Source organism: Rattus norvegicus, chromosome 4, assembly GCF_021556685.1.
Source record: "Rattus norvegicus strain SHRSP/BbbUtx chromosome 4, alternate assembly SHRSP_T2T, whole genome shotgun sequence".
Taxonomy (NCBI): domain Eukaryota; kingdom Metazoa; phylum Chordata; class Mammalia; order Rodentia; family Muridae; genus Rattus; species Rattus norvegicus.
In genome coordinates, this window is record NC_141537.1 from 76298615 (window position 1) to 76310933 (window position 12319).

At 38.1% G+C, this 12319-nt stretch overlaps 1 protein-coding gene across 2 annotated transcripts in view; it reads left to right on the forward strand.

Moving 5' to 3' along the window:
- The window catches only part of Cntnap2 (contactin associated protein 2), a 2247664-nt gene that overhangs the window by 1391045 nt on the left and 844300 nt on the right, over positions 1-12319 (forward strand). For both annotated transcript variants that reach the window (NM_001427648.1, XM_087658677.1), the window contains 1 exon segment: positions 9223-9342. In NM_001427648.1, the coding sequence (NP_001414577.1) occupies positions 9223-9342 (120 nt within the window).

Sequence of the window (12319 nt, forward strand, 5' to 3'; positions counted from 1 at the left end):
TACCTCTTTTAGTTTCACCAGTCAGTCTCCATCAATATTCCTGGTGAATCTCCCCATGTGTGACTCTATCCCAACATAGAGAGACCTCTCTCTCTCTCTCTCTCTGCAGGATGTCCCACTGTTTAATCCTGCCTCAGCTTGTTTGCCATAGACTTTTTTTTTATTGACAATCGAAGCTTCCACACAGTGAACAAAAGATTCTCTCTGTACCTGGCATTCCTGGAAGAACATGAAACAGTGGTCATGGCAAGCATCCCTGAAGATGAGTAAGACAGTGGTGATGCTTACCATGTCTGAGAATGTTGAAAAAACTGTTCATTTAAGAGTTAGCACACGGTGATTGTACAGATAAAAGCCTTTTCTTTCTAGTCTGTCCTATATCAAGACATCAGATTCTTCACCTGAAGTTTCTGAGTGTTTTATTAATATATGTATTTAACATTTAGCAAATCTTACACTCTTTTTACCAACATGTCTATCCCATATATTAACTAGACTCTATGACCAATTTAGTTGTTCTCTTTCCAGTACTATGAATGAGTACCACTTTAAAAGATTTTTTGGTAAAACACATAATTAGATAAAAGAAATGGGGAGAACCGATTTAGTACAAAAACACAGCAAGGAAATAAATGCAAGTGCTAATCTATTTTGAGTTCATTCTTAGCCTCAGCATGAGGACCTGGCCACAGTGGGAGTAAGGCTGAGAAATCAAGAGATGGGAATGAGAGATTGAATATGTGGAACAAGGTGACTGTATGGGCAACCTTTGTAACACCTTTGAAAATGATGAACCGTGTCTGAGCTCTCTATAATCAGAAAAGGATGAGTTTACCCTGTGTAGGGTTTATCATTGTGTTTTGTAGGTTTTTCCTCACACTTCTAAGTCTTCTGTAATCTAACCCAACAGGGTATCAAACAACTAGACTTGTTCAGGTTTGGTCATTACATAGAGGTCAAGTCAGTATTTAATGGGATGAAGCTAAAAGAATAACAAAATGGATATTGATGTCACTAAGAAAGGTGATAGTCGCAGTGATGGAGACAAAAATTATGTTTTGTAATCACTATCAGAAGTATGGATTGTTGCGTTCTATAAAATAATACATTGATTGGAGCTACTATGAATGATGGGGGGGGGACTTATGGCAGATCAAATAAAGGCCAAAGTCAGATAAAAAGTAGGGAAAGAAAGAATAGCTGTGAAATAACTAAAGTAGATTTTGCTTTGATTCCAAAAACAATCTCTGAAGGACTTATTAAGTGAGAGAATTATAAGCTATTGTTCTAGTAGAAAAATCAAAACTTTGTCATTCTTTTTTATTTTCCTCTAAATTATCCCCTCCCTCTGAGATATGGATGAGGGAACACATTCATTAAAAGGCTAACATGAATAGTGTCTCATAAAGAAATTTTATTCATGGAAAATCATAATAAAATATTAGCATGAAGAATGTGAGCCCACACTTTCTAACCATCATCTTCACCTGTTTGCCAATAATGAGCAAATAATTCCTGGGGGAAATAATGTAGTTTATTCAGCATCATTCAAGGTTTAAAAAAAAATCCAAAGAGACAGAACATATGACGTTAATATTGAAGTGTTAATAGTGATTTAGCTATTGTGAAGCTCACATTGTGCTAATTAAAAATAATTGCATGGTCCTAGAATTAGAGAGTTTACATGGATATAGGTCTCAAGGTCATTGCTGCTTTTCTTGATTTCCATCTCGGCTGTGCACAAACTTCTATTGTTACCTTCACTGAAAAAATTAGGCTCGATGAAACCTAGTTTCTCCATCCAAATTCGAGTGATAAATATCTTTTTTCTAATTAGAGAGCCTTAGTTTTGAAAAGCAGATTAAGAACAGATAGTTCTTAGTGACTGGCATGGATTAGAAAACGGAGAACCTTAGAGATCAAAGCACACTGATCTCACCCACTCCAAAGTGTCCTATGTGATCAACTTTGCTGGTACTCGTGTTTTACATGAACAGATTTTGTTTCTTTAGACTTAAGTAAATCTCTCTTCTTAGGGCCTTTGACCCAGATTCCTCCAGAATTGCGTATGCATATGGTAAATATGTGACCACTCTGGCTGCTGTATATTTTTCTTTGCTCTTCACTCTTTAGCCATTCTCTTGGCTAGTGATATGGCACTCTTTTCCAGGTCTTATGTCAAATCTGAGGTCTTAACAGCTGTTCTCCCTGCTTGGCGTTGGCTAGAGCTGAGTGAATAAAGGATGCCTTATAGACCTTTAAAGTTCAAAACAAACTTGAACTTTGTTAATCTATTTTTTTCTTTATTGCTCTGTTTAATATTTGGGGGCATTTTCTTTCTCTGAGAATACATTGGTTGCTTAGTAAAAGATAGTCTTTAAATATCATTATATTGTTTTGTTAATTTACCTTTTTATTGCTGAGACCAAACACATTACAAGAAAAAAAACTTTAATAAAGGAATGTTTATTGTGATCGAAATTTGAGAGAATATCAATGCATCATAGTGGAAGAGAAGAAAAGGCAAGGGGGAGCAGCCTGTGGCTATGGGAGGCACATGAAGCAGGAGAGATCTGGCTACTTTTAGGGTCAGAGTGGAAATCCTAAGACTCATTCTCCAGTGACCCATTTCATCCAATTATTCCTACCTCCTAACGGTTCTATGACATCCCCAAGCAAGACTTTTAGCTAGCTGGTGATCAATTATTTAAACACATGAGCCTTTGGGATTTCATCTTGAAACCAACAATAGTGGTTGAAAGAACAATGCCAATCTCCTACAAGATGCCCATGTTTTAACCTGTGGAACCTATGACTAAATTACCTCATATAGCAAAGAGCCCTTTTGCAATGGACTTTCTCAATCCCACCTTTGATTATTTGAGTAGGGCTTGTGTTATCATGGGATTCCTTAAAAGAGTTGGAGAAAGGGATGAGACAATAAAAGGGAGAATTAGCATAAGCCATCATCAAGACAATTCTACTAGGAGAGGATGGCTGAGAAGATGGGGAAATGGACTGTGGTAGAGTCTCACTATCTTAGTTAACCTAATCTAAACAGTGTTAAACATGTGAGCCTATGGAGATAGACCCAGAAGCTAAGATATTCTGGACCGATTCCTCATCTGTATGCCTGAGGCTGTCTCCAAAGGGATTCTGTATCTGTTAAGATGACAGTTAGTGTTAATCATCATAGAAATAATGTACCTAGAATGTTTCAAGCCCCTGGAAGCTTGAAAGAGCAAGAAAACTGATCCACCCATCCTGAATATCAATACTGAGAAGAAATCCTGCCCGCGTCTTGAATATAGCCCAAAGGACCCCACTGTAAACTTGTGACCAGGGACACATCATTATTAGCTATACTATTATCTCCAGCACTTAAGATAATAAATTAGTGTACCATTAAGTCAGTAAGTGGCCATCTGTTACAAAAGCCATTGGAAACTAATGCACAATCTCATCACTGTCCACTACATGCAACGTGGTGTAAGAGAAAGCATCCATTGTCCTATGAAAATGCAAAGAATACATTGCACTTATCTTTCTCAGGTTTCTTCTGTGCTATAAAATTCCATCTGATGTGCTTAACAGTTGCACTTCTGAATAACTGCGATTTATTTATGAATATATGGAATAGTAATATATGGAATAATATGAGACCTTTTACTTGGCACTTGGAGTTGCAACAGAGAAAAATTACTTCCCCGATGGATCGATAGGCTTGATGAGTCTATTTGTTTTGCCATCAGCCCCATTACCTTCCTGTTCCCCAGCAGTCTACTTGCAGCACCCATTATTCATGACGCCTCCGCTGCTGCTTTCCTTGCAGTGGCTGCTTCCTTAAGCCCCATGCTCTGCTGTCTCCTGCAGTTTGATTAGCAAAACTCATACAACACAGCTGGGACTGGACCTGGCGCAGAGCTCACAGGCTGGGACCTGCCACCTAAATGCTCTTATTTGCCTATTCTTGGCACAATTTAACTCTGCCTCGTGCTCTTTAGTTTACAGAGGGTCTGATTTCATTTCATCCCCCATGTTAAGGAGGTATTATTGCTTTTATATTACGCTCGGGAATACTAAAGATTGAGGAGAGTTTCCAACGGAAAATGATAGAAAGGTTTGAATGAAAATGTCTTAATTACTTATAGAGATTATAAAATTAATGAAAAATTTTACAGCATCGCAGCTGTTGGCCATTTTATCTCAGTGTCATGAATCCAGATGCACATTTTGAAAGTGTGTTTTTAATGAAAAAATAGCAGATGCATGGGACCTGAAGAGATAGCTCTGTGGGCGATGTGCTTGTTGCATAAGTCCAAACCCCAGAACCCAAATAAAAGCTAGACGTGATAGTTTTCCATGCCTGCAATTCCAGTGCTAGTATGTGAAGACTGGAAGATCCCTGTTGTTTGCAACTCTGATTCATCCAACTCGTTTCAGTGAGAGACCTGGGCTATTAGACAGACAGACAGAAAGACAGATTGATAAGGTAGGGAATGATAGAAGAAGACATTCAATGTCAACATCTGGCCTCCCATTGCAAAGGCACATATACCACACATGTACACAGATAGGTCTATACCATACACAAATCCACATAAATTTACAGAAACATATTACAAAAAGATTTGGAAAATGCAGAAAGGTTTTTAAGAATCTCCTTTAAATTTGTTGCTCAAAAGCAACCACAACATTTCCTTCCAAAGATTTTTTTCAGTACAGCCATACAAAGTATATATTTAAAATGATATTTTTTATTTATAGCTTTGTGTTTCATGCCTCTTTATTACCTAGAGAAAAGTAAGGTGCTATTCCGCCCTCACTGTATTTAAATTTTATTATATTACTTGTCAATGACCTATGTTTTCTGCAGTCAAGTACAAATGAAAAATCAGACCATATTGCCTGAGTTCTGATTGTCTTAAGATTAGATCCAAGCTTCTCAGAATGCAGTCTGAAGACCTGCAGTGCTAGCTCACTTCGCAGCCTCTTAGAGCTGCAAATTCTCTGCCTAGTTAAGCTCCTTACAATGAGGTGAAAGCCCCCATTGCAATCAACTCTCCATGATTCAAACTCATGCAAAAGTTTGAAAAGGACTTGGCCTTGTGTGCATCCATGAGTCAAGAACAACCTATTACAGCCTAACAATGAACAGAATAATTATTAGAATCAAAATCAAAAAACAAATACAAAAACAGAAAGGCTTCTTTCTTATGAGAATGTTCTACAAAACCAAAGGCTTCGATGTTTACTCCTAGTAAATTAATGAGCAAAGGTTTAAAGACCTGGTTCAAATGACTGTATACTGCCATAGTAACGTGATAAGGATCCATGTACTGATCCTTTTCTATTCATCCATTTCTGATTAGCCACCTAATACTCACCCATCAAAATAAAAAGAGCAAGGAGGGAATACAGTTTAAGTTGAGTTCTTTCTTTTTTCATTATAATGCTATAATATATTGACTAAGCAAAACACTTTCCAATCACAACACTTTAGGAAAGGTATCTTCATAAAAAGGCATTTTCAAGGAAGAAGTTGAACAATTTCTGAACTAATGGCCAAGTAGGTATTATAGCAGTGAGATAGACAGTGTTCTGGATTATTACAGAATAGCACATGTTCACTGGAAAGAATTTCCTTTAGAAGGAAGGATTTGAGTGATGGCTAGGAAATAATCCATGGGTTAACACAGTCAGTGTTTGTGGAGCTACCCATTCAAGACTTGACATGCCTCAGGTACTATGTTAATGGTAGATGGGGATTATTTCTTTCAGTCCTTAGGAGACCAGTTAATGTACATTCCGCAGGAATGGCTAAATGAGATTAACTGATCAGTTCCTGTGTGTGTGTGTGTGTGTGTGTGTGTGTGTGTGTGTGTGTGTGTGTGTATCTAAGTCTTTCAGATCCATTGTCTACTATTTCTTCCTCAGTTGAGAGTTTAGATTGAGACATTATATAGCACTTAAGGACTCTGTATGATCCACTGTGTTTTACTAGGGTTGTCTGTCTAGGCATGGACATGGAGCTCCACACTAGAGCATGTATAACTCACCAGTGACTACATCACCAAAGACAATGATTTCATCCCTCCCACAGCCTTTGTCATCAGTCCCTCCCACATCGGTGACTGCGCTCTGTCTTTAGAAAGCTCAGTGAAGCCAGCTGCAGCTGTTGTGAGTTCATTTGTGCCAGGGCCATGCTGTGTCCATAAAAACAGTGTGTTGTGGCCCTCGTTCCTGTTTTCTTATATTCTTGCATCGGCTTGTCTGTTCATTCTGCTACTTCTTCAGGATCCCCTGATCCTTGGAGGGACTGATGTAGGTGTCCTGTTTAATGCTGAATACTGATAAGGAACACCAGTTAAGTTACTTACTCCCAGCATCTTAAACAGCTGTAGTTTCTCCATTAATGACCATTCATTGCAAAAAGAAAGTCCTTCGATCAAGGCTGACTCAGGATTAGTCTATGGGTACAAACAAAAATATTAGTTAGGTTATTCGACACTCTGCCCATTTAGCAAAACAAGGCTAGTAGACTCATTATTAAGGCTACAGGCTCCCTAGACATTGCCTTTGACTAATCCATAATATCAGACTGTATCTTTCAGAGTAGGCCTCAGATTTAATCAGAAAGAAGTTGTTTATTCTCATAACTGTGTCACTACTGTGCCAGTAGATACATCTTGTCTGAAAGCTTGGTATCGCAGCATACAAGGTCTAAACTTGGTAATGACTACTGCTAGCTTTTAAGACCCAACTGCATAGAAACACCATATTATAAAAGCTAGATAGTAAGGAAGAAGCTTCTAGCTTTGCTCCAAACAACACATCTTTGTTCTTCAACCAAGGAAGGCACAACACACTTTTTCATTTTTTTTTAAATTGAATGCATGGATGCAGTGCTATCTTGGTTATATCCATCACCCATTCCCTACATCCAGCTCACTCCAGCCTCCTGTATTAGTTACTTGTTATTGATGTGATAAAATACCATGACCAAAAGCAACTTAAAATATTTGTGCATCTAGAGAGTTATATGTTCATAATAACCCAGAAGGCATGGTGACAGGAAAAGGAAGATGAGAGGTCACATTGTATCTGTCAACAAGAAATAGAGTGAGTAAGCAGGAAGCACAGTCATAATTACACTTCAGGTATGGATCCAAGCATAATACCTTCACAAGATCAAACCAGACAAACGTCCCATCATAGTTGGGTAGAAGATCTCCACGCCCCGATCCTTATGGGTGAGTAATTGGTATAGATAGTTTCCGGGGCAGGGAGAATCATACTTTAGTGAGGATATGGCTACTGGTAGGTTTGCCATGCTCCAGTGGATGTCCCAACACCCATGCATATTTGGATAACTCTAACTGGACTTAAAGGGCTGAAAAAGAAAAAGATAGGAATTTGGAAAAGAGATCTTAGGGAAAATAGGAGGGAGTTGGTTGGAATAAATGGAACATAGATATGATAATGCTTATATACATGTGTGAATTTTTAAAAAACAAGGATTTTGCGATTTTAACCTGGAGAGATGCTGTCATTGGTAAGGCACCTAGTTTGTTTTCAGAGATTGTGATTTCTTCATTTGCAGCTATGCCTACTCCCTTCTATTCAGTCAACCTTCATGTCATCTTGACTTCAGAACAACTGCATCCAGTCCTGCCAACTTTATCATTGGCTAGATTGCTTTAGTTCAACTGCCACTCATCTTTCAACTGACCAATAACAGCAACAGCCTGATATTCTCCTGCAACCTACTACTTACTACATGGAGTTTTCATTTTGAAGCCAACATCTAATTATAGCATCTTCCTGCTGAACATTTGGAAACATTTTCTCCGGCCTTTTATTATAGCATTTCACTTGGCATGACATCCACAATTAGAAAAAATATGTAATTTATTGTGTGGACACTTAAGAAATTGAAAGTGGACCTATTAATGGTTATCCTGGGGCAATGATTATTGGGTTCTGCTTCCTTTTCTAGCCACATCCTTTTCTAGCAGCACTGGAAGCATAAGCAATACCTCATAATCAACAAACAAATCCTGCATTAAAGGTCTTGAATTTGGATTGTATCCAGCCATATTTGCATAGACAGGTGTTACCTAGGACACATCACAGAAATGCTTTGCATTAACTCTTTGCGAAAGAAGGAAAAAACGAAGGCACAACCAACCAAAGAATTGTAGAATCATTTGACAAAGTATACTAACATTTGGTATAATGAAAGAAATCCGTTGGTAAAAAACTTAAAAAACTGTCTATTATCTTTGGGTAGAGAGAGCCATGAACAGGGACAGGGAAATTTGATATAGGATAAAACAGAGGATACCTCAGACTCAGACCCCCTATTTCTTAATTTAACCCACAACAGATCTCAGGAGCACTGGCTAACAACACTGTATAGCTCTGTACGGGGAATGCACCATTAACAGATTTTCACCAGGAATGGCTCCTTGTCCTGTGCTAATTTTATTCATGTTCCACATGAATGCTAGTTTGAACCTGCTGGGGAAAAGAAAAAAATTCTCTTAATAGCATTTTTGAGAGTGACACAACCAAGCAGATATATAAATGTCCAGTTTGTACTTCTAAAAACAGGTGCAGTCTCTTCAAGAAAAAGAAAATATGTCACAGATATGGAGAGAAAAGGGAAAACAATGAAAAAGAACCTAGAATTCAATTATGCAAATGTAAGCTTTTACACAAACTCAATTTGATGTAATTAAAGCACCTGTAACAAACTGAATCAGGAAACCAGCACTCCTTTGGCCTGAGACACAAGAAGATTATAAATTACATACAATTCATAAAAAAAACAATTATTAGTGATACAAAAATGGAAAGATCTCCTTTATCTTACTTGATAGTTCAATTTGCAATCTCTCAAAATAAAGAAGTTTTCAATATAATTTATGAATGAAAGGGTCATGAGCCCCAATAGAAACATATGTTACATGTCTTATTAGTAAGTAACTGATTGGGTCTATCCTTTCCCCAAGTAGAGAGTCATATAAGTAGATTCAGGGGTCAGAAATATACAGAAAACTCTGAGTCAAAAATTTAAGTTTAGAAAAAAATGAATGTTCACTCTAACAGGAAGAAATGTTTACATAGCAGCCAGCCAGTGCTGGGCATGTGAACTAAGGTTTTGAGCTGGGGAGACATTTGTTTTGTGCTGTGCTCATGTGGGATATTTCATTCCAGCCATCTACGAGCCGTCCTGTGAAGCTTACAAACACCTTGGCCAGACATCAAATTACTACTGGATAGATCCTGATGGCAGTGGACCACTGGGGCCTCTGAAGGTTTATTGCAACATGACAGGTAACTATGTCACATTTATGTTTCATGAGGATGGCTTCTCTGTATGTTGAAAATAATAGTCCATGAGCTGTTTATTGCTCTGATGCTGTATTCTCATCACATCTTCTAAGAAGTTAAATCTTGTTGGGCTTATTAGGCAAAAATGCTGAAATGTATGCCATGAAAACCTTTGACACTGTAATTTCTTAAATGTTTGCCATTTGGATCCTGAGAAACAGCTCAGAAGTTACACACCACTTACTGCTCTTGCAAAGGACCTGGGTTCAGTTCCCAGAACTCACATGGAAGTCTACAACCATCTACAACTCTAGTACAGAGAAATATGATGCCTTCTTTGATTTCCATAGGTACCAGGCACACACACAGTATACATGCATATATGTGGGCAAACACTCATATAAGTAAATATTTTAAAATAGTTTTTCTTTCTGTTAAACAATGAATACTTAATACTTTAATGAAAAATCAATATACGAAAGAAAACAAAGAAAGTAAAATTGCCAAGTTGAAGTTCATAAAAGAAGTGGCACGTGAAGTTACCTTCCCTAGTGTTCTAGGCTGGATAAAAGTGCTATCAGTACCAAGTCTTGGCCTGCTTATATTTGGTGAAGGCTTAAAAGCCACTCCTGATGTCTTCCATTCTCCATAGAAGGGTATCCTCTGTGTACTCAAAACCCTTTCTGGCAATCGCGAAGATTACACAAAGCTTTCATAAAATTTATTTAGGAAGAGATCCTGGTTTTTCTTCAATTCCATATTAAATTTCAGGCCAGTGAAAGGAGACTGTGAGTTCTTGCAAACTCCCAAAGCAGTATATACGATACACAGCTCTCTAAGATGGGAGAGAAATTTCTAACAGATTGGCAGCACATAACACTCCAAAAATCCTGATAGGGCTTTGAGCCATCACCATTAGTGGTTCCAGGAGATGACTGGCACTTAACGTGGACTTCTGAGATGTAGGAAGTGAAGGATAATGGCGATGTAATGGTCTTCATAGTGGAATGATGATGGCCACATGAAATTTCTCTAGCATCCTGCTAGGTACCCTCAGTTCTTCATGCCAAGAACTGGGTTTGAGTTCTAGTTCCATTAGTCACCAGCTGTGCAATCATCAGCACCTGAACTAACTTGGCTAAAGTCACAAAGCTTTTATACATTTTATTACCAAGTGGATTACTGCTGCCTACAACCAGCATTGTACAAATAAAGTAGTAGAATACACAGGTAATTCTTAGCATATTGGGTCAACAGAAACAGTTAGGTAAGGTTCTCTTATTTCTTTAAGTTTCAAGAGTTAAGTAAAATGTTCATGTTCTAAAAAGATTCTAACTGAAATGTGTTTTAAACCCATGATTCTAGATCAATGTTTCAGAACCATTTATGGGGTTGTGTATGTTTTTTTTTTAATTTCCAAACATGTGTTGTATCTCTACCTCTCGAGGTTTCATTAAGTCTCGAGTGGAAATAGGATTCTGTGACTAAACTCAAAACTCTAAAGAGCACCTTGGGCAGGGAGAACTCAGTAGAGAACTTAACATGGTATCATGAAGCCAGGCATGATGCAGAAAGGAAGGGAGAATGGAAAGGGCTGGACAGGACTTCAGTGTAGAAGCCATGTATAGAAGGCTGTTAAGAGAACTAGTCTGCTCTAAGTTTCCTCCTACCCCAAGATCTCTGGTATACTCTGAAGCGAGATCAGCTAAGAGAGAGCCTTAGCCAATTGCTTTGATGGCTCACTTGCCAAGTGTCCTTTGACTACCTCTTGTTGAACTTCATGTTAATTCTACTAGGACCTCAGTACAGTTTGTTAGAACTTTATGTATCTTGATCCTGATTTATCTAATAAGTTTATAGCCCAATGAGTTTAAGTATTAACCTAAGACATTCTGGCCAAGACTTGAATTAAGTTGGTTTCCATCTGCATTTAGGAATGCAAAACAAAAGCATGAGACTTGCAGCCTTCCTGCATAAAATGAAGGGCTGGTTTAGTCTGGGGAAAGATGCTTTTCTGTGTTTTGAAGCACAGTGTGAATCAGAACTGCAAATTCTGTCTTACCCATATCTCCATTGAAAGAGAATCACAAGGATGCAACCCCAAAATGCTGGAACAGTCTGAGCAGGAAGAACACGCCACTTCATGCACTCAGGATGGTTTTCTCCTACCCAAGAGAGTTATGAGCATTGGTGTGTCCAAGAACCCTTGAAGAATCTTGTCTTACATGTTCTTGAGCATGCTAAATAACTGCATAACGATCATTTAGCTCTTTGCCACTCACAAACAATTCTGGAAATATCATGTTCTATACGGAATAGCCATCACCAAGAATAATACTGTGAAGGTTGGCTTAAGCTCTTCCATATTGAAGGAATGTTGTAAAGACAGGGAAAGTATAGCAGTCTAAGATAGCCTATAAAAATCCAAATATATCACTTCATGACTTGAGAAATTGTTCCCACTACAGAAACCTCAAGGAATAAAAAGAGATAAGGTACTAAAAAGGTGAGGAAAGAAAAGAAGAGGCCCACAAATCAATGCCTCAAGAATAAGCTTCTAGTGGGTTAGTAAGCCTGAGAGACAAGCTAATAGGTGGAGGAATAGGCAGGGTCACAGCAAATAAGTTTGATTGTGTAGCACGTCTGTGTGTCCTCACATATGCACATAGAAACACATTAGAGAAAAGGATGAAAGAAAAGTATCTGACAGCATTGGAGGGACAATGAGATATCTCTGTAGAGAGTGAAATGATATTTGAGAATCTAGAAAATGATTAAGATATTTAATTGAGAATCTTAGGTATGGAGGACTGTAGATTTTGAATCACTGTAAAGTACATGCTGGATATGGTGCTGTAACGGAAGTGTGGCAAAAATAGCTGTTAGGATTCTTGGAGTAAGTCTTGTCTAGCAGTATGGATGATTTGAAGATCCTATGATATGTGGAAGAAGCTGCTTATTGAGCTACAGCCATTAGAGA